Source organism: Cyclopterus lumpus, chromosome 1 (assembly GCF_009769545.1).
Source record: "Cyclopterus lumpus isolate fCycLum1 chromosome 1, fCycLum1.pri, whole genome shotgun sequence".
NCBI classification, from domain to species: Eukaryota; Metazoa; Chordata; class Actinopteri; order Perciformes; family Cyclopteridae; genus Cyclopterus; species Cyclopterus lumpus.
Genome location: NC_046966.1, coordinates 24,248,343 through 24,275,842, shown reverse-complemented (window position 1 = coordinate 24,275,842; position 27,500 = coordinate 24,248,343). Strand labels below are relative to the sequence as shown.

General features: G+C 46.3%; 1 protein-coding gene across 1 annotated transcript in view; it reads right to left on the bottom strand.

Moving 5' to 3' along the window:
• The window catches only part of slit1b (slit homolog 1b (Drosophila)), a 69,202-nt gene that overhangs the window by 18,867 nt on the left and 22,835 nt on the right, over positions 1-27,500 (bottom strand). The window contains exons 6-18 of the mRNA XM_034536612.1: positions 18,325-18,396; positions 16,569-16,640; positions 16,197-16,360; positions 15,964-16,111; positions 15,053-15,124; positions 13,668-13,739; positions 13,457-13,528; positions 12,866-13,009; positions 12,573-12,736; positions 6,095-6,118; positions 5,131-5,275; positions 1,746-1,820; positions 1-60 (exon numbers count right to left, since the gene is read on the bottom strand). The exon at positions 1-60 is cut by the window's left edge and continues 84 nt beyond it. Of these exons, the coding sequence (XP_034392503.1) occupies positions 1-60; positions 1,746-1,820; positions 5,131-5,275; positions 6,095-6,118; positions 12,573-12,736; positions 12,866-13,009; positions 13,457-13,528; positions 13,668-13,739; positions 15,053-15,124; positions 15,964-16,111; positions 16,197-16,360; positions 16,569-16,640; positions 18,325-18,396 (1,284 nt within the window). The remainder of the gene's footprint in view (positions 61-1,745; positions 1,821-5,130; positions 5,276-6,094; positions 6,119-12,572; positions 12,737-12,865; positions 13,010-13,456; positions 13,529-13,667; positions 13,740-15,052; positions 15,125-15,963; positions 16,112-16,196; positions 16,361-16,568; positions 16,641-18,324; positions 18,397-27,500) is intronic.

Here is a 27,500-nt window from a genome sequence, read left to right as displayed (position 1 = left end):
GCCGAGGCGCCTTCGAAGGCCCCGTCCTCGATCTCCGAGATCTTGTTGTTGCTCAAGTTTCTGGAAGGAAGACGAAAGGTTTGTTTCTCTCTATGGTCCATAGAACGTAGTCTGGGCTACATAGAACGTAGTCTGGGCTACATAGAACGTATGCTATGGTCCATAGAACGAAGTCTGGGCTACATAGAACGTAGTCTGGGCTACATAGAACGTAGTCTGGGCTACATAGAACGTAGTCTAGGCTACATAGAACGTATGCTATGGTACATAGAACGTATGCTATGGTACATAGAACTTAGTCTAGGCTACATAGAACGTAATCTGGGCTACATAGAACGTAGTCTGGGCTACATAGAACGTATGCTATGGTCCATAGAACGTAGTCTGGGCTACATAGAACGTATGATATGGTACATAGAACGTAGTCTGGGCTACATAGAACGTATGCTATGGTCCATAGAACGTAGTCTGGGCTACATAGTACATAGTCTGGGCTACATAGAACGTATGCTATGGTCCATAGAACGTAGTCTGGGCTACATAGAACATATGCTATGGTCCATAGAACGTAGTCTAGGCTACATAGAACGTAGTCTGGGCTAAATAGAACGTATGCTATGGTCCATAGAACGTAGTCTAGGCCACATAGAACATACACTATTGTCCATAGAACGTAGACTGGGCTACATAGAACGTATGCTATGGTACATAGAACGTAGTCTGGGCTACATAGAACGTATCCTATGGTCCATAGAACGTAGTCTAGGCCACATAGAACATACACTAGGCCACATAGAACATACACTATGGTCCATAGAACGTAGTCTGGGCTACATAGAACGTAGTCTGGGCTACATAGAACGTACACTATGGTACATAGAACGTAGACTGGGCTACATAGAACGTAGTCTGGGCTACATAGAACGCAAGCTAGGCCACATAGAACATATGCTAGGCTACATAGAACATACACTATGGTCCATAGAACGTAAGTCGGGGCTACATAGAACATACGCTATGGTACATAGAACGTAGACTGGGCTACATAGAACGTACGCTATGGTACATAGAACGTAGACTGGGCCACATAGAACATACGCTAGGCCACATAGAACATACACTATGGTCCATAGAACGTAGTCTGGGCTACATAGAACGCAAGCTAGGCCACATAGAACGTACGCTGGGCTACATAGAATGTACGCTATGGTACATAAAACGCAAGCTAGGATACATAGAACGTACGCTAGGCCACATAGAACATACACTATGGTACATAGAACGTACACAGTTTGGTCGTCAGAAAGGACGTCAGTCGGGTCAAAAGGTCGGCGCGAAACATTTTGGGAGATTTGTTTTCTCGTGTTGAAACGAATCAATTAAATAGGACCGTTCCGAGTACCGAGTACCGCTCCAGGGAGAAAACACTATGCATGAAATAGTTTAAACAGGGATTAGTTCTCCTAAAGTGAGGTTCTTCTCCAGTCAGTGTTTCACTGAAGCAGTTTGTAGAAACAGAACCGGCACAGTCATTTCTACCTGAAAGAACCGGCGTGGTCGCCGTTAGTTTGTGTGTTTATCTGACTTGTTAAATCTAGACTATGACTTAAAAAAACACCAAATACACACACACACACACAAACACACACACACACACACACACACACACACACACACACAGGAGAAGAAGCATCCAAACGACCACACTTCAAACCCTTAAAGGTCACCCTGGAGGCGTGACCTACATCTTCTTGAGCTGCGTCAGGCCCTTGAAGGCTCCGGTGGCCTCCAGCACGGAGAGGTCGTTGTTGTTGAGTCGCCTTGGGGGGTCGCAGAGGGCGAGGCGCATGTGTGGAGGACGGAAAACACACACATCGTTAGCAGAGGGAGTGTTGCACGGCATGTCAACACGGATCTCAATGAAGTGCCTGTGTGTGTGTGTGTGTGAGTGTGTGTGTGTGTGTGTGTGTGTGTGTGTGTGTGTGTGTGTGAGTGTGTGTGTGTGCACATGCGTAGGAGTGTACGAGTGTTGTTTTGCCCTCAGGGACATGCACGGCACTCTGAGTAAGAGCGTCCTCCAAACAGCAGCCGGCGACTGTGAGCCGGCTGCTGACATTCACCAAATCGAGATATTACATATTATATTATATATTATATTATATTATATTATATTATATTACATATTATATTATATTACATATTATATTATATATTATATTATATTACATATTATATTATATATTATATTATATATTATATTATATTACATATTATATTATATTGTATTATAGTACATATTATATTATATTATATGTGTGGTACGCTAGGCCACATAGAACGTAAGCTTTGGTACATAGAAAGTAGTCTCGGCCATAGCTTACATTCTATGTAAGCTATGGTACTATATATATATATATATATATATATATATATATATATATGGTATCATATTATATTACATAATTATTACATATTATATTATATTACATATTTATTACATATTATATTATATTACATATTTATTACATATTATATTATATTACATATTTATTTGACCAAACAAAGCAATTTGAGGAGACCCAGAGAAACTAAATAAATAAATAAAATATAAATATAAATAAATATATAAATATAAATAAATCTGTATATGAATTTATAAATAAATATATAAACATATGTAAATAAATATTAAGGTGTATGTAAATATATATATAAATATAAATAAATACATAAATATATATAAATATAAATATATATATATATATATATATATATATATATATTTAAAAAACAGACTTTTAATATTTTTTAATGCAGGTGAGCATGTGTGCAGGTGTTGATGTGTGCAGGTGTTGATGTTTGCAGGTGTTGTTGTGTGCAGGTGTTGTTGTGTGCAGGTGTTGTTGTGTGCAGGTGTTGATGTGTGCAGGTGTTGTTGTGTGCAGGTGTTGTTGTGTGCAGGTGTTGATGTTTGCAGGTGTTGTTGTGTGCAGGTGTTGTTGTGTGCAGGTGTTGTTGTGTGCAGGTGTTGTTGTGTGCAGGTGTTGATGTGTGCAGGTGTTGTTGTGTGCAGGTGTTGTTGTGTGCAGGTGTTGATGTTTGCAGGTGTTGTTGTGTGCAGGTGTTGATGTTTGCAGGTGTTGTTGTGTGCAGGTGTTGTTGTGTGCAGGTGTTGTTGTGTGCAGGTGTTGTTGTGTGCAGGTGTTGATGTGTGCAGGTGTTAATGTGTGCAGGTGTTGATGTGTGCAGGTGTTGATGTGTGCAGGTGTTGTTGTGTGCAGGTGTTGTTGTGTGCAGGTGTTAATGTGTGCAGGTGTTGATGTTTGCAGGTGTTGTTGTGTGCAGGTGTTGATGTGTGCAGGTGTTGATGTGTGCAGGTGTTGATGTGTGCAGGTGTTGTTGTGTGCAGGTGTTGTTGTGTGCAGGTGTTGTTGTGTGCAGGTGTTGATGTGTGCAGGTGTTAATGTGTGCAGGTGTTGTTGTGTGCAGGTGTTGTTGTGTGCAGGTGTTGATGTGTGCAGGTGTTGTTCTGTGCAGGTGTTGATGTGTGCAGGTGTTAATGTGTGCAGGTGTTGATGTGTGCAGGTGTTGATGTGTGCAGGTGTTGTTGTGTGCAGGTGTTGATGTGTGCAGGTGTTAATGTGTGCAGGTGTTGTTGTGTGCAGGTGTTGATGTGTGCAGGTGTTGATGTGTGCAGGTGTTGATGTGTGCAGGTGTTGATGTGTGCAGGTGTTGTTCTGTGCAGGTGTTGATGTGTGCAGGTGTTAATGTGTGCAGGTATTGTTGTGTGCAGGTGTTGATGTGTGCAGGTGTTAATGTGTGCAGGTGTTGTTGTGTGCAGGTGTTGATGTGTGCAGGTGTTGTTCTGTGCAGGTGTTGATGTGTGCAGGTGTTAATGTGTGCAGGTATTGTTGTGTGCAGGTGTTGATGTGTGCAGGTGTTAATGTGTGCAGGTATTGTTGTGTGCAGGTGTTGATGTGTGCAGGTGTTGATGTGTGCAGGTGTTGATGTGTGCAGGTGTTAATGTGTGCAGGTATTGTTGTGTGCAGGTGTTGTTGTGTGCAGGTGTTGATGTGTGCAGGTGTTAATGTGTGCAGGTATTGTTGTGTGCAGGTGTTGATGTGTGCAGGTGTTGATGTGTGCAGGTGTTGATGTGTGCAGGTGTTAATGTGTGCAGGTATTGTTGTGTGCAGGTGTTGTTGTGTGCAGGTGTTGATGTGTGCAGGTGTTGTTGTGTGCAGGTGTTGATGTGTGCAGGTGTTGTTGTGTGCAGGTGTTGTTGTGTGCAGGTATTGTTGTGTGCAGGTGTTGATGTGTGCAGGTGTTAATGTGTGCAGGTGTTGTTGTGTGCAGGTGTTGATGTGTGCAGGTGTTGTTCTGTGCAGGTGTTGATGTGTGCAGGTGTTAATGTGTGCAGGTATTGTTGTGTGCAGGTGTTGATGTGTGCAGGTGTTAATGTGTGCAGGTATTGTTGTGTGCAGGTGTTGATGTGTGCAGGTGTTAATGTGTGCAGGTGTTGTTGTGTGCAGGTGTTGTTGTGTGCAGGTGTTGTTGTGTGCAGGTGTTGATGTGTGCAGGTGTTGTTGTGTGCAGGTGTTGTTGTGTGCAGGTGTTGATGTTTGCAGGTGTTGTTGTGTGCAGGTGTTGATGTGTGCAGGTGTTGTTGTGTGCAGGTGTTGTTGTGTGCAGGTGTTGATGTGTGCAGGTGTTGTTGTGTGCAGGTGTTGATGTGTGCAGGTGTTGTTGTGTGCAGGTGTTGATGTGTGCAGGTGTTGTTGTGTGCAGGTGTTGTTGTGTGCAGGTGTTGATGTGTGCAGGTGTTGTTGTGTGCAGGTGTTGATGTGTGCAGGTGTTGATGTGTGCAGGTGTTGATGTGTGCAGGTGTTGTTCTGTGCAGGTGTTGATGTGTGCAGGTGTTGATGTGTGCAGGTGTTGATGTGTGCAGGTGTTGTTGTGTGCAGGTGTTGATGTGTGCAGGTGTTGTTGTGTGCAGGTGTTGTTGTGTGCAGGTGTTGATGTGTGCAGGTGTTGTTGTGTGCAGGTGTTGTTGTGTGCAGGTGTTGATGTGTGCAGGTGTTGTTGTGTGCAGGTGTTGTTGTGTGCAGGTGTTGTTGTGTGCAGGTGTCTCACAGCTCTTCGGTGGAGGGGGGTAGGTGCTCGGGGAACTTGGTGAGGCGCAGGTTGGAGCAGTCCACCACGTTGGCCTCACAGCGACACTTGGATGGACACACCGGCTTACTGTTGCACTCGTAGCTCAGACGGCGATCTTCAGTACCTGGACACAGAGACGGGGGACGGACCAGAGGACTCAGGTGGGTCAAACTAGTCCTGGTCTGGGAATGACAAGCAGGTGTCCACATGAACCTTCCTCCTGATACAGAACGTATCTCTCTTGTTGAGATCAGGTAAGAGGTTTCAAATGTATATGTCAAGAAATTATCCCTTAGATATATGACATTTTTTTCGAAATATTGACCTGAAAATGTAAAAGAAATCTTGGATTTATTTTGAATACCTGAAAAACACTGAAACAAATATTTAAAAAGTAAACAAAAAGTCTGAAATATTTGTGAAAAATGTCCGATGAATGTCGGTAAATATGAGTTTGACATGTGGAATGTGGAAAGATATAAGTGAGAATGTCCGAGCATTATTAGTAAAGTAGGAATATATAAATGTGAAATATTTCCAACGAAAAAGGGAAACAATTCAGAAAATAATAATTAATATTAATATTATTGTTAATATCAGTTTTTAAAAACTGAACTGACCAACACGCGGAGGACAACATGTCGATCATATGTTCTGTCGGTTTGTAGTCACAGATCAAAGTAAACAAGAGTTTCACGTGAACTAGAAATAGAGATAATGGAGAACGAGCGTCTCAAATCTTTGATACGTGAATATGAGATGTGCCTTTGAGCAAGGCAGTTCATGTCCTTATAAATCCAGTGTCACGAATGAGCTGACACTAAACGACAACATTGAGCAAAAACAGCAAGACTACAGCTGTTGTTGTTGTTGTTGTTGTTGTTTACTCAATCCTGTCCAGATGTTTGGGCTTCGTTTGTTTGATCGGGACAAGAAGAATCACCTGGGATGTGGTACTGCTCCTTAGCTGTGAGACAAGGAGGAGACGAAGACAGTCAGAAGGTTTGAACGCACACACGCGCACACACACACACACACACACACACACACACACACACACACACACACACACACACACGCTGGTTAACGCTACTTTATCTAGTTGATAAAATAAACAAAGCACCTAAAAGTCGAGGAGAGATTCTCTCCATCTGTTGAATGACCGACCAGAGTGGATCCATCACTGTCCCTTTAAGGTTTGTTTTGTTCTTATGTTCATTCTTTACCTTTTTTCTTTGCGGTATAAAACTCGCTGCGTGCCGTGAATCGTATTTAGACAGAAGTCTAAATATCAGCGTCGGTTTTTAATTGAAATATTTTCATAACCAGAACTCCCTCATCGTAACTTTCACCTTTTTCCGCACAGAGCATTTTGTGTTTTGCAGCACGCACAGAGAGGTGACGGTGTCTGACGGTGTCTGACGGTGTCTGGTGGTGTCTGGTGGTGTTTGACGGTGTCTAACGGTGTCTGGTGGTGTCTGACGGTGTCTGACGGTGTCTAACGGTGTCTGGTGGTGTCTAACGGTGTCTGGTAGTGTCTAACGGTGTCTGGTAGTGTCTGACGGTGTCTGGTGGTGTCTGACGGTGTCTGGTGGTGTCTGGTGGTGGTGTCTGACGGTGTCTAACGGTGTCTGGTGGTGTCTGACGGTGTCTGACGGTGTCTAACGGTGTCTGGTGGTGTCTGACGGTGTCTAACGGTGTCTAACGGTGTCTGGTAGTGTCTGACGGTGTCTGGTAGTGTCTGACGGTGTCTGACGGTGTCTAACGGTGTCTGATGGTGTCTGATGGTGTCTGGTGGTGTCTAACGGTGTCTGGTAGTGTCTGACGGTGTCTGGTAGTGTCTGACGGTATCTGACGGTGTCTGACGGTGTCTGATGGTATCTGGTGGTGTCTGGTGGTGTCTGACGGTGTCTGACGGTGTCTGGTAGTGTCTGACGGTGTCTGGTGGTGTCTAACGGTGTCTGGTAGTGTCTGACGGTGTCTGACGGTGTCTAACGGTGTCTGGTGGTGTCTAACGGTGTCTGGTAGTGTCTGACGGTGTCTGACGGTGTCTAACGGTGTCTGATGGTGTCTGATGGTGTCTGGTGGTGTCTAACGGTGTCTGGTAGTGTCTGACGGTGTCTGGTAGTGTCTGACGGTATCTGACGGTGTCTGACGGTGTCTGATGGTGTCTGGTGGTGTCTGACGGTGTCTGACGGTGTCTGGTAGTGTCTGACGGTGTCTGACGGTGTCTGATGGTGTCTGGTGGTGTCTGGTGGTGTCTGACGGTGTCTAACGGTGTCTGGTAGTGTCTGACGGTGTCTGGTAGTGTCTGACGGTATCTGACGGTGTCTGACGGTGTCTGATGGTGTCTGGTGGTGTCTGGTGGTGTCTGGTGGTGTCTAACGGCGTCTGGTAGTGTCTGACGGTGTCTGACGGTGTCTGATGGTGTCTGGTGGTGTCTGGTGGTGTCTGACGGTGTCTGACGGTGTCTGGTAGTGTCTGACGGTGTCTGACGGTGTCTGATGGTGTCTGGTGGTGTCTGGTGGTGTCTGATGGTGTCTGGTGGTGTCTGGTGGTGTCTGACGGTGTCTGACGGTGTCTGACGGTGTCTGACGGTGTCTGGTAGTGTCTGACGGTATCTGACGGTGTCTGACGGTGTCTGATGGTGTCTGGTGGTGTATGGTGGTGTCTGACGGTGTCTAACGGTGTCTGGTAGTGTCTGACGGTGTCTGACGGTGTCTGATGGTGTCTGGTGGTGTCTGACGGTGTCTGACGGTGTCTGGTGGTGTCTGATGGTGTCTGGTGGTGTCTAACGGTGTCTGGTAGTGTCTGACGGTGTCTGGTAGTGTCTGATGGTGTCTGGTGGTGTCTAACGGTGTCTGGTGGTGTCTGATGGTGTCTGATGGTGTCTGGTGGTGTCTAACGGTGTCTGGTAGTGTCTGACGGTGTCTGACGGTGTCTGATGGTGTCTGGTGGTGTCTGACGGTGTCTGGTGGTGGTGTCTGACGGTGTCTGACGGTGTCTAACGGTGTCTAACGGTGTCTGGTGGTGTCTAACGGTGTCTGGTAGTGTCTGACGGTGTCTGACGGTGTCTGGTGGTGTCTGACGGTGTCTGGTGGTGTCTAACGGTGTCTAGTAGTGTCTGACGGTGTCTGACGGTGTCTGATGGTGTCTGGTGGTGTCTGACGGTGTCTGACGGTGTCTGACGGTGTCTGGTGGTGTCTGACGGTGTCTGGTGGTGTCTGACAGTGTCTGGTGGTGTCTGACAGTGTCTGACGGTGTCTGACGGTGTCTGACGGTGTCTGGTGGTATCTGACGGTGTCTGGTGGTGTCTGGTGGTGTCTGACGGTGTCTGACGGTGTCTGACGGTGTCTGGAGGTGTCTGACGGTGTCTGACAGTGTCTGACAGTGTCTGACGGTGTCTGGTGGTGTCTGACGGTGTCTGACGGTGTCTGACGGTGTCTGGTGGTGTCTGACGGTGTCTGACAGTGTCTGACAGTGTCTGACGGTGTCTGACGGTGTCTGGTGGTGTCTGGTGGTGTCTGGTGGTGTCTGACGGTGTCTGACAGTGTCTGACGGTGTCTGGTGGTGTCTGACGGTATCTGACGGTGTCTGACGGTGTCTGGTGGTGTCTGGCGGTGTCTGACGGTGTCTGACGGTGTCTGGTGGTGTCTGACGGTGTCTGACAGTGTCTGACGGTGTCTGGTGGTGTCTGACGGTATCTGACGGTGTCTGACGGTGTCTGGTGGTGTCTGACGGTGTCTGGTGGTGTCTGGTGGTGTCTGACGGTGTCTGACGGTGTCTGGTGGTGTCTGACGGTATCTGACGGTGTCTGACGGTGTCTGGTGGTGTCTGGTGGTGTCTGGTGGTGTCTGACGGTGTCTGACGGTGTCTGGTGGTGTCTGACGGTATCTGACGGTGTCTGACGGTGTCTGACGGTGTCTGACGGTGTCTGGTGGTGTCTGGTGGTGTCTGACGGTGTCTGGTGGTGTCTGGTGGTGTCTGGTGGTGTCTGACGGTGTCTGACGGTGTCTGGTGGTGTCTGACGGTATCTGACGGTGTCTGGTGGTGTCTGGTGGTATCTGACGGTGTCTGGTGGTGTCTGGTGGTGTCTGACGGTGTCTAACGGTGTCTGGTAGTGTCTGACGGTGTCTGACGGTGTCTGATGGTGTCTGGTGGTGTCTGACGGTGTCTGACGGTGTCTGGTGGTGTCTGATGGTGTCTGGTGGTGTCTAACGGTGTCTGGTAGTGTCTGACGGTGTCTGGTAGTGTCTGATGGTGTCTGGTGGTGTCTAACGGTGTCTGGTGGTGTCTGATGGTGTCTGATGGTGTCTGGTGGTGTCTAACGGTGTCTGGTAGTGTCTGACGGTGTCTGACGGTGTCTGATGGTGTCTGGTGGTGTCTGACGGTGTCTGGTGGTGGTGTCTGACGGTGTCTGACGGTGTCTAACGGTGTCTAACGGTGTCTGGTGGTGTCTAACGGTGTCTGGTAGTGTCTGACGGTGTCTGACGGTGTCTGGTGGTGTCTGACGGTGTCTGGTGGTGTCTAACGGTGTCTAGTAGTGTCTGACGGTGTCTGACGGTGTCTGATGGTGTCTGGTGGTGTCTGACGGTGTCTGACGGTGTCTGACGGTGTCTGGTGGTGTCTGACGGTGTCTGGTGGTGTCTGACAGTGTCTGGTGGTGTCTGACAGTGTCTGACGGTGTCTGACGGTGTCTGACGGTGTCTGGTGGTATCTGACGGTGTCTGGTGGTGTCTGGTGGTGTCTGACGGTGTCTGACGGTGTCTGACGGTGTCTGGAGGTGTCTGACGGTGTCTGACAGTGTCTGACAGTGTCTGACGGTGTCTGGTGGTGTCTGACGGTGTCTGACGGTGTCTGACGGTGTCTGGTGGTGTCTGACGGTGTCTGACAGTGTCTGACAGTGTCTGACGGTGTCTGACGGTGTCTGGTGGTGTCTGGTGGTGTCTGGTGGTGTCTGACGGTGTCTGACAGTGTCTGACGGTGTCTGGTGGTGTCTGACGGTATCTGACGGTGTCTGACGGTGTCTGGTGGTGTCTGGCGGTGTCTGACGGTGTCTGACGGTGTCTGGTGGTGTCTGACGGTGTCTGACAGTGTCTGACGGTGTCTGGTGGTGTCTGACGGTATCTGACGGTGTCTGACGGTGTCTGGTGGTGTCTGACGGTGTCTGGTGGTGTCTGGTGGTGTCTGACGGTGTCTGACGGTGTCTGGTGGTGTCTGACGGTATCTGACGGTGTCTGACGGTGTCTGGTGGTGTCTGGTGGTGTCTGGTGGTGTCTGACGGTGTCTGACGGTGTCTGGTGGTGTCTGACGGTATCTGACGGTGTCTGACGGTGTCTGACGGTGTCTGACGGTGTCTGGTGGTGTCTGGTGGTGTCTGACGGTGTCTGGTGGTGTCTGGTGGTGTCTGGTGGTGTCTGACGGTGTCTGACGGTGTCTGGTGGTGTCTGACGGTATCTGACGGTGTCTGGTGGTGTCTGGTGGTATCTGACGGTGTCTGGTGGTGTCTGGTGGTATCTGACGGTGTCTGGTGGTGTCTGGTGATGTCTGACGGTGTCTGACGGTGTCTGGTGGTGTCTGACGGTATCTGACGGTGTCTGGTGGTGTCTGGTGGTGTCTGACGGTGTCTGACGGTGTCTGACGGTGTCTGATGGTGTCTGGTGGTGTCTGACGGTGTCTGGTGGTGTCTGGTGGTGTCTGACGGTGTCTGGTGGTGTCTGACGGTATCTGACGGTGTCTGGTGGTGTCTGGTGGTATCTGACGGTGTCTGGTGGTGTCTGGTGGTGTCTGACGGTGTCTGACGGTGTCTGGTGGTGTCTGGTGGTGTCTGACGGTGTCTGACGGTGTCTGGTGGTGTCTGGTGGTGTCTGACGGTGTCTGGTGGTGTCTGGTGGTGTCTGACGGTGTCTGACGGTGTCTGACGGTGTCTGGTGGTGTCTGACGGTGTCTGACGGTGTCTGGTGGTGTCTGGTGGTGTCTGACGGTGTCTGACGGTGTCTGGTGGTGTCTGACGGTGTCTGACGGTGTCTGGTGGTGTCTGGTGATGTCTGACGGTGTCTGACGGTGTCTGGTGGTGTCTGACGGTGTCTGACGGTGTCTGGTGGTGTCTGACGGTGTCTGGTGGTGTCTGGTGATGTCTGACGGTGTCTGACGGTGTCTGGTGGTGTCTGGTGATGTCTGACGGTGTCTGACGGTGTCTGGTGATGTCTGACGGTGTCTGGTGGTGTCTGACGGTGTCTGGTGGTGTCTGGTGATGTCTGACGGTGTCTGACGGTGTCTGGTGGTGTCTGACGGTGTCTGACGGTGTCTGGTGGTGTCTGGTGGTGTCTGACGGTGTCTGACGGTGTCTGGTGGTGTCTGACGGTGTCTGACGGTGTCTGGTGGTGTCTGGTGATGTCTGACGGTGTCTGACGGTGTCTGGTGGTGTCTGACGGTGTCTGACGGTGTCTGATGGTGTCTGGTGGTGTCTGACGGTGTCTGACGGTGTCTGGTGGTGTCTGACGGTGTCTGGTGGTGTCTGACGGTGTCTGGTGGTGTCTGGTGGTGTCTGACGGTGTCTGACGGTGTCTGGTGGTGTCTGACGGTGTCTGACGGTGTCTGGTGGTGTCTGGTGATGTCTGACGGTGTCTGACGGTGTCTGGTGGTGTCTGACGGTATCTGACGGTGTCTGGTGGTGTCTGGTGGTGTCTGACGGTGTCTGACGGTGTCTGACGGTGTCTGATGGTGTCTGGTGGTGTCTGGTGGTATCTGACGGTGTCTGGTGGTGTCTGGTGGTGTCTGACGGTGTCTGACGGTGTCTGGTGGTGTCTGACGGTGTCTGGTGGTGTCTGGTGGTGTCTGACGGTGTCTGACGGTGTCTGACGGTGTCTGGTGGTGTCTGGTGGTGTCTGACGGTGTCTGGTGGTGTCTGACGGTGTCTGACGGTGTCTGGTGGTGTCTGACGGTGTCTGGTGGTGTCTGACGGTGTCTGACGGTGTCTGACGGTGTCTGGTGGTGTCTGGTGGTGTCTGACGGTGTCTGGTGGTGTCTGACGGTGTCTGACGGTGTCTGGTGGTGTCTGACGGTGTCTGGTGGTGTCTGGTGGTGTCTGACGGTGTCTGACGGTGTCTGGTGGTGTCTGGTGGTGTCTGACGGTGTCTGACGGTGTCTGGTGGTGTCTGACGGTGTCTGGTGGTGTCTGGTGGTGTCTGACGGTGTCTGACGGTGTCTGGTGGTGTCTGACGGTGTAATGCCGCTAACTCATATATATGCTAATAGCTCCTGTGCATTCTGACAAGAGGCTGAACCATTTGCATTTATTACATATTCTGTGTGCACATTTCTCTCTGGAGGGAAGCTACTGCTGTAGTTCATCATCTTACACTGGCAAGCTGTCACACACACACACACACACACACACACACGCACACACACACACTGACCCGAGCAGCGGAACTTGCTGCTCTTGATCTGCGCGATGCGCTTGTTGGCGAGGCGGCGAGGGCTGGCGCAGCGCGCTCCGCTCGTCTCGATGGGGTTCGAGCGGAGGAAGTCGGCGAGCCACTTCACGTTGCAGTCGCACACGAAGGGGTTCTGGGCCAGGTGGCTGATGGGAAATCACAAGGGGGGGTGGGGGGACATCAGTCGAATGGAGGGGAACAGAGCGTGTGTGTGTGTGTGTGTGTGTGTGTGTGTGTGTGTGTGTGTGTGTGTGTGTGTGTGTGCGTGTTCTTACAGTGTCTGGATGCTGCGCAGGGAGCTGAAGGTGCCTTTCGCCAAACTCTGGATCTTGTTGTCGTAGAGCGACAGCAGGGCCAGGTTCTCCAGGTCTTTGAACACGGAGGCTCGGATGCAGTGGATCTTATTGGCGTTCAGCAGCCTGAAAAAACGCACACGTCACGTCACGTGATCACCAACCATCGGTATTTTTAAACTCTCGCACGGACCAAGCAATCATTTTCACATTCATCATCGGAGGTGTGCGGCATTAAATCGTCTCTTTGAGCGACACGTCGCTTCTCTACTCGTGGACGTCGTAGACATGCGACTGAAATATGCAGATCGTTGCCGTGGCGACGGCGATGCGTGTGGACGGAGCGTTAAGTCGTTATATGTGTGTAACTCATTTTAGTCGTTACTGCAACAAAAAGAAAAGTGTGTGTGAGCCACTGAAACCACCCGTTAGGTTTGAAGTGTGTTCCTGAGTGTTGCAGCTGGAGCTTCGTGGAGCACGTCGATGGCAAAGAAACATGGCAGCAGGTTATGAGATCTGCAGGTCGGTGTAAAAGGTCAAGGTCAAGGTCAAGGTCGGGGTTTGTGGACTTACAGCAGCTCCAGGGCGGCCAGGGCATCGAACACTCCGCCGGGCAGCTCGGTGATCTTGTTCCCGTAGAGGACCCTGAACACACAGACGCTTCGTTACCAACGTGAACCTCAGGAAGACGTTTTGACTGCAGCGGTAAAGCTTCGCCACGACCACAAGAGACACACACACACACACACACACACACACACACACACACACACACTGTACTCACAGGGAGTTGAGGGCTCTGAGGCCGTGGAAGGCGTCCGGAGCGATCTCAGATATCTGGTTGTTACTCAGGTCTCTGGGAATGGAACCGACAACCACACAGACTTCAGTCACAGGAGCGCGATGCGTTCAAAGACATTAAACTCTCCTTGGCTGCTGTTCACCACGGAGCCTCCGACCAAGAACCCGTTCAAACAATAAACAACATGGACGAGGGAACGAGAGAACAAGGGAACAAGGAAAGAGAGAAGGTCTGAGGATGGAGGAAACGAGCAAAAGGAAACGAGAAAGAAAGAATCAGAGAGAACGGAGCGAAACCCAGAAGACGAAGATTAATACGATCATAATATTAAAGATTAATATGATCATAATATTAATTAATATCATAATGTTAAAGATTAATACGATAAAAATATTAAAGATTAATACGATAATAATATTAATTAATACGATCATAATATTAAAGATGAATATGATCATAATATTAATTAATACGATCATAATTGCTCATAATATTAAAGATTAATACGATCATAATATTAAAGATTAATATGATCATAATATTAAACATTAATACGATCATAATATTAATGAATACGATTATAATATTAAAGATCAATACGATCATAATATTAAAGATTAATACGATCATAATATTAGGATTAATATGATCATAATATTAAACATTAATACATTCATAATTAGTGCTAATGTGCATGGTGAACACAGTGCTCTTGATTCTTCATGCGAGACCCTCAAAGGAGACATACTGTAATCTGATTGGCTGAGGAGCTGGAGCTCAAAGGGGGCGGGGCCATAAAACCGCACCTTTTCTGGCCGGCTGGCGTTCGTCTAGCTATCATTCAAACTACCTCCTATGAAGAAAAATCTACATTTCTTTAATTACTTTGTGACATAAGGCTGAGAATAGAGCTGCAATTGTTGTCTTTATGGATTAATATCGGCTGATTATTACGTTCCAAAAGATCGATTAATCGTTTGGTCGTCGGAGAAGAGTGAAAAATGTCTGAGGTCTTTTAAATGTCTTGTTTTGTGAGTCCCAAACTCAACAATATTTACTTTATTATTATAAAGCCAACTGCATATAATCCATTAATCGGTAAAAGTATTTATTTTATTTTCACGCAAAGATGCCAAAAAAGAATGCTGTTTTTTTTTGTTACCATATCAAACACAATATCTTTGATAAAATAAAAAGACATTTTGACCTATTTTCTGACATCCAATGGACCAAATGCAGATTAACTGATGGTGAGAATTCTCCGTTGGCTCCTCCCCCTCCTGGAGGACTGAGGCTCCTCCCCTTTTAGGGGGTTCGGTCCTACTCAGTGACCGTGCACATGAAACCAGCTGCTCTTCGTGACTCACATGCGACGCAGCTTCTTGTAGGAGGTGAAGGCGCCCGGAGGAACCGACTTGATGCCGTTCTGCTCCAAACGACTGAGGAGAGAATCAATTAATCAATTAACTTTCATTCAAACTCATTCGTCCACATGCAACATTATGTCAACTACTGCAGCGTGACTTTCATTCTAAACAGTTGCGAGATATAAAAAGGTTTGATTTTCTTGTTTGATTTCATGCATGAATATTTAGATTAATGCTTTTGAGACGAAGCGGCACTTTTTTTTTGGCACAACCAGACAGTAAAATAAAAATAAAAACACCGATTTATGTGTTTTGGTTCATTTTAATGTCATTTAAAAAGAAATCTTTGAATTTGTGAAACTGAAAAAGGTGGAAAGTGCACTTTAACAAACACCACCTTATATCGACTGTCATGAATAACAATCAGAAGCTGTTTGTCCATAAGTAACTTTAATTATCAGCATTTAATGTTAATAAATTTGAACAGTTCAATGTATTGCTTCAATAAAAGAGTCATGACGAAACTAAGTACTTTATGCACTGTTGAGTCTCATAATCCAGTTATATTAAAAACAATATAATATATTGTTATTTATACATCACTAAATGTGAATAAGATTCAAGTTGTTTTATTACCACGACGCGTCGCATGGATCGGTTTCATTTAGTGCTGATTCTGGTGCCCCCTGTGGCCGAAAACGGCAGTGCACCAGAGTCCCTCTCATTTCCCTGATTGATCAGCACATCCCATAAACGGCTGAAACGTGTACGTTGGCGTTTCTGCCGCGGAGAGACGTGCACGCAGCAAGAGTTGCGCAAGACTTAAAGAGACGAGCACACAGCCGTTTCCTGTTTGTCATACAGGGGTTAGGGGTAAAAAGAAAACGGCCTGAACCCCATCCGGTACTCACATCTCGGTCATGGCCTCGGGCAGGTGGGCGGGGATGGCGGTGAGGCCCCTCCCCCGACAGTCCACGATGTTGTTGCTGCAGGAGCACATGGGGGGGCAGGAGCCGGACGCCAGGCTGCACGGCTGCACGAAGGCGCTGCCGCCGTTGCCTGCAAGAGCAAAACGACAGAAAGCTTTTCATCTGCGAAGGCCACACTTTGACCCCCCCCCCCGAGTGTGTCGCCGCCGCCGTACCTGTGCAGGCGAAGTCGCTCTTGCGCAGCTCGGCGAGGTTGAGGCCTCTCAGCGTGGGAGGAGAGCTGCACTGAGTGTAGAGGCCCAACGCCGCCCGCTGACGCAGCCACGGAGACAACCAGGCCAGGTGGCAGTCGCAGCGCAGGGAGTTGGAGTGGAGGCGGCTGGGGGGGGGGGGGAACATGAAGGAAGGAAGTGTTGTAGGAGATAAGGAGAGGAATAAGGAAATGAGGAAGCAAGGAGTGAAGTGAAAAGGGAAAAAAAGAAGCGTCGTTAAGTGTCCGACCGTGCCCGTCGTTCTCGTCTCACTGCGGTTCTGCTTCCAGAGTGAGGCATTCTGGGTAACGTAGTGCATTGACGTGAAGGACTCACAAGGTGCGGAGCTTCGGCATGTGGTTGAAACTGGAGACCGGGATGGTGCTGATGTTGTTGTTGTTCAGCGTGCTGGGAGGGAGGAGGAAGGAGGGAGGAGGGAGGGAGGAGGGAGAGAGGAGGGAGGGAGGAGGGAGGAGGGAGAGAGGAGGGAGGGAGGAGGGAGAGAGGAGGGAGGGAGGAGGGAGGGAGGAGGAAGGAGGGAGGAGGGAGGAGGGAGAGAGGAGGGAGAGAGGAGGGAGGGAGGAGGGAGAGAGGAGGGAGGGAGGAGGGAGGGAGGAGGAAGGAGGGAGGAGGGAGGAGGGAGAGAGGAGGGAGGGAGGAGGGAGGGAGGAGGGAGGGAGGAGGAAGGAGGGAGGAGGGAGGGAGGAAGGAGGGAGGAGGGAGGGAGGAGGGAGGGAGGAGGAAGGAGGGAGGAGGGAGAGAGGAGGGAGGGAGGAGGGAGGGAGGAGGGAGGGAGGAGGAAGGAGGGAGGAGGGAGGGAGGAAGGAGGGAGGAGGGAGGGAGGAGGGAGAGAGGAGGGAGGGAGGAGGGAGGGAGGAGGAGGGAGGGAGGAGGAAGGAGGGAGGAGGAAGGAGGGAGGAGGGAGGAGGGAGAGAGGAGGGAGGGAGGAGGGAGGGAGGAGGGAGGGAGGAGGGAGGGAGGAGGGAGGGAGGAGGAAGGAGGGAGGAGGGAGGGAGGGAGGAGGGAGGAGGGAGGGAGGGAGAGAGGAGGGAGAGAGGAGGGAGAGAGGAGGAAGGAGGGAGGAGGGAGAGAGGAGGGAGGGAGGGAGAGAGGAGGGAGAGAGGAGGGAGGGAGGGAGGAGGGAGGAGGAGGGAGAGAGGAGGGAGGGAGGAGGGAGGGAGGAGGGAGGAGGGAGGAGGGAGAGAGGAGGGAGGGAGGAGGGAGGGAGAGAGGAGAGATGGGTGAGGAGGGAAGAGGAAGGGAGAGATGGGAGGGAGGAGGGAGTGAGGAGGGAGGGAGGGAGGGAGGGAGAGATGGGAGAGAGGGAGATGGGAGGGAGGGAGGGAGAGAGAGATGGGAGAGAGGGAGGAGGAGAGAGGAGAGATGGGTGAGGAGGGAGGGAGGGTGAGGAGGGAGGGAGGGAGGGAGGGAGGGAGGGAGGGAGGGAGGGAGGGAGGGAGAGATGGGAGAGAGGGAGGAGGGAGGGAGGAGGGAGAGGGAGGGAGGAAGGGAGAGATGGGAGGGAGGGAGGAGGGAGAGGGAGGAGGGAGAGAGGAGGGAGGAGAGAGGAGAGATGGGTGAGGAGGGAAGGACGGAGAGAGGGAGGAGGGAGAGACATGATTAAAAAAGAGAGGAATAAATAGTGACAGGAATGATGGGAGTAAGAAGTTATTTCAACAAAAAATAAATATTGATGGAGAGTAAAAATGAAGAAAAAGAAGAAAATGAAAACAGAAATTTAAAAAGTATTATTTTGTATAAAAAACAAAAAGTTACATTTGAGGTACTTCCTGTATGTACTAGTTACATGTGAGGTACTTCCTGTATGTACTAGTTACATGTGAGGTACTTCCTTGTACTTCATGTATGTACTAGTTACATGTGAGGTACTTCCTGTATGTACTAGTTACATGTGAGGTACTTCCTTGTACTTCATGTATGTACTAGTTACATGTGAGGTACTTCCTTGTACTTCATGTATGTACTAGTTACATGTGAGGTACTTCCTGTATGTACTAGTTACATGTGAGGTACTTCCTTGTACTTCATGTATGTACTAGTTACATGTGAGGTACTTCCTGTATGTACTCACAGGACTTCGAGGGACCGCAGAGCTCTGAACGCCCCCTCCTCGATGCAGCTGATGTGGTTCTTATCCAGCTGACTGGGAACCAGAGACAGAACCAGAACCAGAACCATATTCATATCCAGTCAAGCCAATCAATGCAGTGAACAATGAGAAGTCATATTGGCCCCTCCCCCATGCTCCGCTGAAGTGGTGCCATACACCTGTATGCACTAGTTACATGTGAGGTACTTCCTGTATGTACTAGTTACATGTGAGGACTTCCTGTATGTACTAGTTACATGTGAGGTACTTCCTGTATGCACTAGTTACATGTGAGGTACTTCCTGTATGCACTAGTTACATGTGAGGTACTTCCTGTATGCACTAGTTACATGTGAGGTACTTCCTGTATGTACTAGTTACATGTGAGGTACTTCCTGTATGTACTAGTTACATGTGAGGTACTTCCTGTATGCACTAGTTACATGTGAGGACTTCCTGTATGTACTAGTTACATGTGAGGTACTTCCTGTATGAACTAGTTACATGTGAGGTACTTCCTGTATGCACTAGTTACATGTGAGGTACTTCCTGTATGCACTAGTTACATGTGAGGTACTTCCTGTATGTACTAGTTACATGTGAGGTACTTCCTGTATGCACTAGTTACATGTGAGGTACTTCCTGTATGTACTAGTTACATGTGAGGTACTTCCTGTATGCACTAGTTACATGTGAGGTACTTCCTGTATGTACTAGTTACATGTGAGGTACTTCCTGTATGCACTAGTTACATGTGTGGTACTTCCTGTATGTGCTAGTTACATGTGAGGTACTTCCTGGTACTTTCTGTATGTACTAGTTACATGTGAGGTACTTCCTGGTACTTTCTGTATGTACTAGTTACATGTGAGGTACTTCCTGTATGTGCTAGTTACATGTGAGATACTTCCTGGTACTTTCTGTATGTACTAGTTACATGTGAGGTACTTCCTGTATGCACTAGTTACATGTGAGGTACTTCCTGTATGTACTAGTTACATGTGAGGTACTACCTGTATGTACTAGTTACATGTGAGGTACTTCCTCGTACTTCCTGTATGTACTAGTTACATTTGAGGTACTTCCTGTATGTGCTAGTTACATGTGAGGACTTCCTGTATGTACTAGTTACATGTGAGGTACTTCCTGTATGTACTAGTTACATGTGAGGTACTTCCTGTATGTACTAGTTACATGTGAGGTACTACCTGTATGTACTAGTTACATGTGAGGTACTTCCTGTATGTACTAGTTACATGTGAGGACTTCCTGTATGTACTAGTTACATGTGAGGTACTTCCTGTATGTACTAGTTACATGTGAGGTACTTCCTGTATGTACTAGATACATGTGAGGTACTACCTGTATGTACTAGTTACATGTGAGGTACTTCCTCGTACTTCCTGTATGTACTAGTTACATTTGAGGTACTTCCTGTATGTACTAGTTACATGTGAGGTACTTCCTGTATGTAGTAGTTACATGTGAGGTACTTCCTGTATGTACTAGTTACATGTGAGGTACTACCTGTATGTACTAGTTACATGTGAGGTACTTCCTGTATGTAGTAGTTACATGTGAGGTACTTCCTGTATGTACTAGTTACATGTGAGGTACTTCCTGTATGTAGTAGTTACATGTGAGGTACTTCCTGTATGTACTAGTTACATGTGAGGACTTCCTGTATGTACTAGTTACATGTGAGGTACTTCCTGTATGTACTAGATACATGTGAGGTACTACCTGTATGTACTAGTTACATGTGAGGTACTTCCTTATACTTCCTGTATGTACTAGTTACATGTGAGGTACTTCCTGTATGTACTAGTTACATGTGAGGTACTTCCTCATACTTCCTGTATGTACTAGTTACATGTGAGGTACTTCCTGTATGTACTAGTTACATGTGAGGTACTTCCTGTATGTACTAGTTACATGTGAGGTACTACCTGTATGTACTAGTTACATGTGAGGTACTTCCTCGTACTTCCTGTATGTACTAGTTACATTTGAGGTACTTCCTGTATGTGCTAGTTACATGTGAGGTACTTCCTGTATGTAGTAGTTACATGTGAGGTACTTCCTGTATGTACTAGTTACATGTGAGGACTTCCTGTATGTACTAGTTACATGTGAGGTACTTCCTGTATGTACTAGTTACATGTGAGGTACTTCCTCGTACTTCCTGTATGTACTAGTTACATGTGAGGTACTTCCTGTATGTACTAGTTACATGTGAGGACTTCCTGTATGTACTAGTTACATGTGAGGTACTTCCTGTATGTACTAGTTACATGTGAGGACTTCCTGTATGTACTAGTTACATGTGAGGTACTTCCTGTATGTACTAGTTACATGTGAGGTACTTCCTCGTACTTCCTGTATGTACTAGTTACATTTGAGGTACTTCCTGTATGTACTAGTTACATGTGAGGACTTCCTGTATGTACTAGTTACATGTGAGGTACTACCTGTATGTACTAGTTACATGTGAGGTACTTCCTCGTACTTCCTGTATGTACTAGTTACATTTGAGGTACTTCCTGTATGTGCTAGTTACATGTGAGGACTTCCTGTATGTACTAGTTACATGTGAGGTACTTCCTGTATGTACTAGTTACATGTGAGGTACTTCCTCGTACTTCCTGTATGTACTAGTTACATTTGAGGTACTTCCTGTATGTGCTAGTTACATGTGAGGACTTCCTGTATGTACTAGTTACATGTGAGGTACTTCCTGTATGCACTAGTTACATGTGAGGACTTCCTGTATGTACTAGTTACATGTGAGGTACTTCCTGTATGCACTAGTTACATGTGAGGTACTTCCTGTATGTACTAGTTACATGTGAGGTACTTCCTGTATGTACTAGTTACATGTGAGGTACTTCCTCGTACTTCCTGTATGTACTAGTTACATTTGAGGTACTTCCTGTATGTGCTAGTTACATGTGAGGACTTCCTGTATGTACTAGTTACATGTGAGGTACTTCCTGTATGCACTAGTTACATGTGAGGACTTCCTGTATGCACTAGTTACATGTGAGGTACTACCTGTATGTACTAGTTACATGTGAGGTACTTCCTCGTACTTCCTGTATGTACTAGTTACATGTGAGGTACTTCCTGTATGCACTAGTTACATGTGAGGTACTTCCTGTATGTACTAGTTACATGTGAGGTACTACCTGTATGTACTAGTTACATGTGAGGTACTTCCTCGTACTTCCTGTATGTACTAGTTACATGTGAGGTACTTCCTGTATGCACTAGTTACATGTGAGGTACTTCCTGTATGTACTAGTTACATGTGAGGTACTTCCTGTATGTACTAGTTACATGTGAGGTACTTCCTGTATGTACTAGTTACATGTGAGGTACTTCCTCGTACTTCCTGTATGTACTAGTTACATGTGAGGTACTTCCTGTATGTACTAGTTACATGTGAGGACTTCCTGTATGTACTAGTTACATGTGAGGTACTTCCTGTATGTACTAGTTACATGTGAGGACTTCCTGTATGTACTAGTTACATGTGAGGTACTTCCTGTATGTACTAGTTACATGTGAGGTACTTCCTCGTACTTCCTGTATGTACTAGTTACATTTGAGGTACTTCCTGTATGTACTAGTTACATGTGAGGACTTCCTGTATGTACTAGTTACATGTGAGGTACTACCTGTATGTACTAGTTACATGTGAGGTACTTCCTCGTACTTCCTGTATGTACTAGTTACATTTGAGGTACTTCCTGTATGTGCTAGTTACATGTGAGGACTTCCTGTATGTACTAGTTACATGTGAAGTACTTCTTGTATGCACTAGTTACATGTGAGGTACTTCCTGTATGTACTAGTTACATGTGAGGACTTCCTGTATGTACTAGTTACATGTGAGGTACTTCCTGTATGCACTAGTTACATGTGAGGTACTTCCTGTATGTACTAGTTACATGTGAGGTACTTCCTGTATGTACTAGTTACATGTGAGGTACTTCCTCGTACTTCCTGTATGTACTAGTTACATTTGAGGTACTTCCTGTATGTGCTAGTTACATGTGAGGACTTCCTGTATGTACTAGTTACATGTGAGGTACTTCCTGTATGCACTAGTTACATGTGAGGTACTTCCTGTATGCACTAGTTACATGTGAGGTACTACCTGTATGTACTAGTTACATGTGAGGTACTTCCTCGTACTTCCTGTATGTACTAGTTACATTTGAGGTACTTCCTGTATGTGCTAGTTACATGTGAGGACTTCCTGTATGTACTAGTTACATGTGAGGTACTTCCTGTATGCACTAGTTACATGTGAGGTACTACCTGTATGTACTAGTTACATGTGAGGTACTTCCTCGTACTTCCTGTATGTACTAGTTACATTTGAGGTACTTCCTGTATGTGCTAGTTACATGTGAGGTACTTCCTGTATGTACTAGTTACATGTGAGGTACTTCCTGTATGCACTAGTTACATGTGAGGTACTTCCTGTATGTACTAGTTACATGTGAGGTACTTCCTGTATGCACTAGTTACATGTGAGGTACTTCCTGTATGCACTAGTTACATGTGAGGTACTTCCTGTATGCACTAGTTACATGTGAGGTACTTCCTGTATGTACTAGTTACATGTGAGGTACTTCCTGTATGTACTAGTTACATGTGAGGTACTTCCTGTATGCACTAGTTACATGTGAGGACTTCCTGTATGTACTAGTTACATGTGAGGTACTTCCTGTATGAACTAGTTACATGTGAGGTACTTCCTGTATGCACTAGTTACATGTGAGGTACTTCCTGTATGCACTAGTTACATGTGAGGTACTTCCTGTATGTACTAGTTACATGTGAGGTACTTCCTGTATGCACTAGTTACATGTGAGGTACTTCCTGTATGTACTAGTTACATGTGAGGTACTTCCTGTATGCACTAGTTACATGTGAGGTACTTCCTGTATGTACTAGTTACATGTGAGGTACTTCCTGTATGCACTAGTTACATGTGTGGTACTTCCTGTATGTGCTAGTTACATGTGAGGTACTTCCTGGTACTTTCTGTATGTACTAGTTACATGTGAGGTACTTCCTGGTACTTTCTGTATGTACTAGTTACATGTGAGGTACTTCCTGTATGTGCTAGTTACATGTGAGATACTTCCTGGTACTTTCTGTATGTACTAGTTACATGTGAGGTACTTCCTGTATGCACTAGTTACATGTGAGGTACTTCCTGTATGTACTAGTTACATGTGAGGTACTACCTGTATGTACTAGTTACATGTGAGGTACTTCCTCGTACTTCCTGTATGTACTAGTTACATTTGAGGTACTTCCTGTATGTGCTAGTTACATGTGAGGACTTCCTGTATGTACTAGTTACATGTGAGGTACTTCCTGTATGTACTAGTTACATGTGAGGTACTTCCTGTATGTACTAGTTACATGTGAGGTACTACCTGTATGTACTAGTTACATGTGAGGTACTTCCTGTATGTACTAGTTACATGTGAGGACTTCCTGTATGTACTAGTTACATGTGAGGTACTTCCTGTATGTACTAGTTACATGTGAGGTACTTCCTGTATGTACTAGATACATGTGAGGTACTACCTGTATGTACTAGTTACATGTGAGGTACTTCCTCGTACTTCCTGTATGTACTAGTTACATTTGAGGTACTTCCTGTATGTACTAGTTACATGTGAGGTACTTCCTGTATGTAGTAGTTACATGTGAGGTACTTCCTGTATGTACTAGTTACATGTGAGGTACTACCTGTATGTACTAGTTACATGTGAGGTACTTCCTGTATGTAGTAGTTACATGTGAGGTACTTCCTGTATGTACTAGTTACATGTGAGGTACTTCCTGTATGTAGTAGTTACATGTGAGGTACTTCCTGTATGTACTAGTTACATGTGAGGACTTCCTGTATGTACTAGTTACATGTGAGGTACTTCCTGTATGTACTAGATACATGTGAGGTACTACCTGTATGTACTAGTTACATGTGAGGTACTTCCTTATACTTCCTGTATGTACTAGTTACATGTGAGGTACTTCCTGTATGTACTAGTTACATGTGAGGTACTTCCTCATACTTCCTGTATGTACTAGTTACATGTGAGGTACTTCCTGTATGTACTAGTTACATGTGAGGTACTTCCTGTATGTACTAGTTACATGTGAGGTACTACCTGTATGTACTAGTTACATGTGAGGTACTTCCTCGTACTTCCTGTATGTACTAGTTACATTTGAGGTACTTCCTGTATGTGCTAGTTACATGTGAGGTACTTCCTGTATGTAGTAGTTACATGTGAGGTACTTCCTGTATGTACTAGTTACATGTGAGGACTTCCTGTATGTACTAGTTACATGTGAGGTACTTCCTGTATGTACTAGTTACATGTGAGGTACTTCCTCGTACTTCCTGTATGTACTAGTTACATGTGAGGTACTTCCTGTATGTACTAGTTACATGTGAGGACTTCCTGTATGTACTAGTTACATGTGAGGTACTTCCTGTATGTACTAGTTACATGTGAGGACTTCCTGTATGTACTAGTTACATGTGAGGTACTTCCTGTATGTACTAGTTACATGTGAGGTACTTCCTCGTACTTCCTGTATGTACTAGTTACATTTGAGGTACTTCCTGTATGTACTAGTTACATGTGAGGACTTCCTGTATGTACTAGTTACATGTGAGGTACTACCTGTATGTACTAGTTACATGTGAGGTACTTCCTCGTACTTCCTGTATGTACTAGTTACATTTGAGGTACTTCCTGTATGTGCTAGTTACATGTGAGGACTTCCTGTATGTACTAGTTACATGTGAGGTACTTCCTGTATGTACTAGTTACATGTGAGGTACTTCCTCGTACTTCCTGTATGTACTAGTTACATTTGAGGTACTTCCTGTATGTGCTAGTTACATGTGAGGACTTCCTGTATGTACTAGTTACATGTGAGGTACTTCCTGTATGCACTAGTTACATGTGAGGACTTCCTGTATGTACTAGTTACATGTGAGGTACTTCCTGTATGCACTAGTTACATGTGAGGTACTTCCTGGTACTTTCTGTATGTACTAGTTACATGTGAGGTACTTCCTGTATGTGCTAGTTACATGTGAGATACTTCCTGGTACTTTCTGTATGTACTAGTTACATGTGAGGACTTCCTGTATGTACTAGTTACATGTGAGGTACTTCCTGTATGCACTAGTTACATGTGAGGACTTCCTGTATGTACTAGTTACATGTGAGGTACTTCCTGTATGCACTAGTTACATGTGAGGTACTTCCTCGTACTTCCTGTATGTACTAGTTACATGTGAGGTACTTCCTGTATGTACTAGTTACATGTGAGGACTTCCTGTATGTACTAGTTACATGTGAGGTACTTCCTGTATGTACTAGTTACATGTGAGGTACTTCCTGTATGCACTAGTTACATGTGAGGACTTCCTGTATGTACTAGTTACATGTGAGGTACTTCCTGTATGAACTAGTTACATGTGAGGTACTTCCTGTATGCACTAGTTACATGTGAGGTACTTCCTGTATGCACTAGTTACATGTGAGGTACTTCCTGTATGTACTAGTTACATGTGAGGTACTTCCTGTATGCACTAGTTACATGTGAGGTACTTCCTGTATGTACTAGTTACATGTGAGGTACTTCCTGTATGCACTAGTTACATGTGAGGTACTTCCTGTATGTACTAGTTACATGTGAGGTACTTCCTGTATGCACTAGTTACATGTGTGGTACTTCCTGTATGTGCTAGTTACATGTGAGGTACTTCCTGGTACTTTCTGTATGTACTAGTTACATGTGAGGTACTTCCTGGTACTTTCTGTATGTACTAGTTACATGTGAGGTACTTCCTGTATGTGCTAGTTACATGTGAGATACTTCCTGGTACTTTCTGTATGTACTAGTTACATGTGAGGTACTTCCTGTATGCACTAGTTACATGTGAGGTACTTCCTGTATGTACTAGTTACATGTGAGGTACTACCTGTATGTACTAGTTACATGTGAGGTACTTCCTCGTACTTCCTGTATGTACTAGTTACATTTGAGGTACTTCCTGTATGTGCTAGTTACATGTGAGGACTTCCTGTATGTACTAGTTACATGTGAGGTACTTCCTGTATGTACTAGTTACATGTGAGGTACTTCCTGTATGTACTAGTTACATGTGAGGTACTACCTGTATGTACTAGTTACATGTGAGGTACTTCCTGTATGTACTAGTTACATGTGAGGACTTCCTGTATGTACTAGTTACATGTGAGGTACTTCCTGTATGTACTAGTTACATGTGAGGTACTTCCTGTATGTACTAGATACATGTGAGGTACTACCTGTATGTACTAGTTACATGTGAGGTACTTCCTCGTACTTCCTGTATGTACTAGTTACATTTGAGGTACTTCCTGTATGTACTAGTTACATGTGAGGTACTTCCTGTATGTAGTAGTTACATGTGAGGTACTTCCTGTATGTACTAGTTACATGTGAGGTACTACCTGTATGTACTAGTTACATGTGAGGTACTTCCTGTATGTAGTAGTTACATGTGAGGTACTTCCTGTATGTACTAGTTACATGTGAGGTACTTCCTGTATGTAGTAGTTACATGTGAGGTACTTCCTGTATGTACTAGTTACATGTGAGGACTTCCTGTATGTACTAGTTACATGTGAGGTACTTCCTGTATGTACTAGATACATGTGAGGTACTACCTGTATGTACTAGTTACATGTGAGGTACTTCCTTATACTTCCTGTATGTACTAGTTACATGTGAGGTACTTCCTGTATGTACTAGTTACATGTGAGGTACTTCCTCATACTTCCTGTATGTACTAGTTACATGTGAGGTACTTCCTGTATGTACTAGTTACATGTGAGGTACTTCCTGTATGTACTAGTTACATGTGAGGTACTACCTGTATGTACTAGTTACATGTGAGGTACTTCCTCGTACTTCCTGTATGTACTAGTTACATTTGAGGTACTTCCTGTATGTGCTAGTTACATGTGAGGTACTTCCTGTATGTAGTAGTTACATGTGAGGTACTTCCTGTATGTACTAGTTACATGTGAGGACTTCCTGTATGTACTAGTTACATGTGA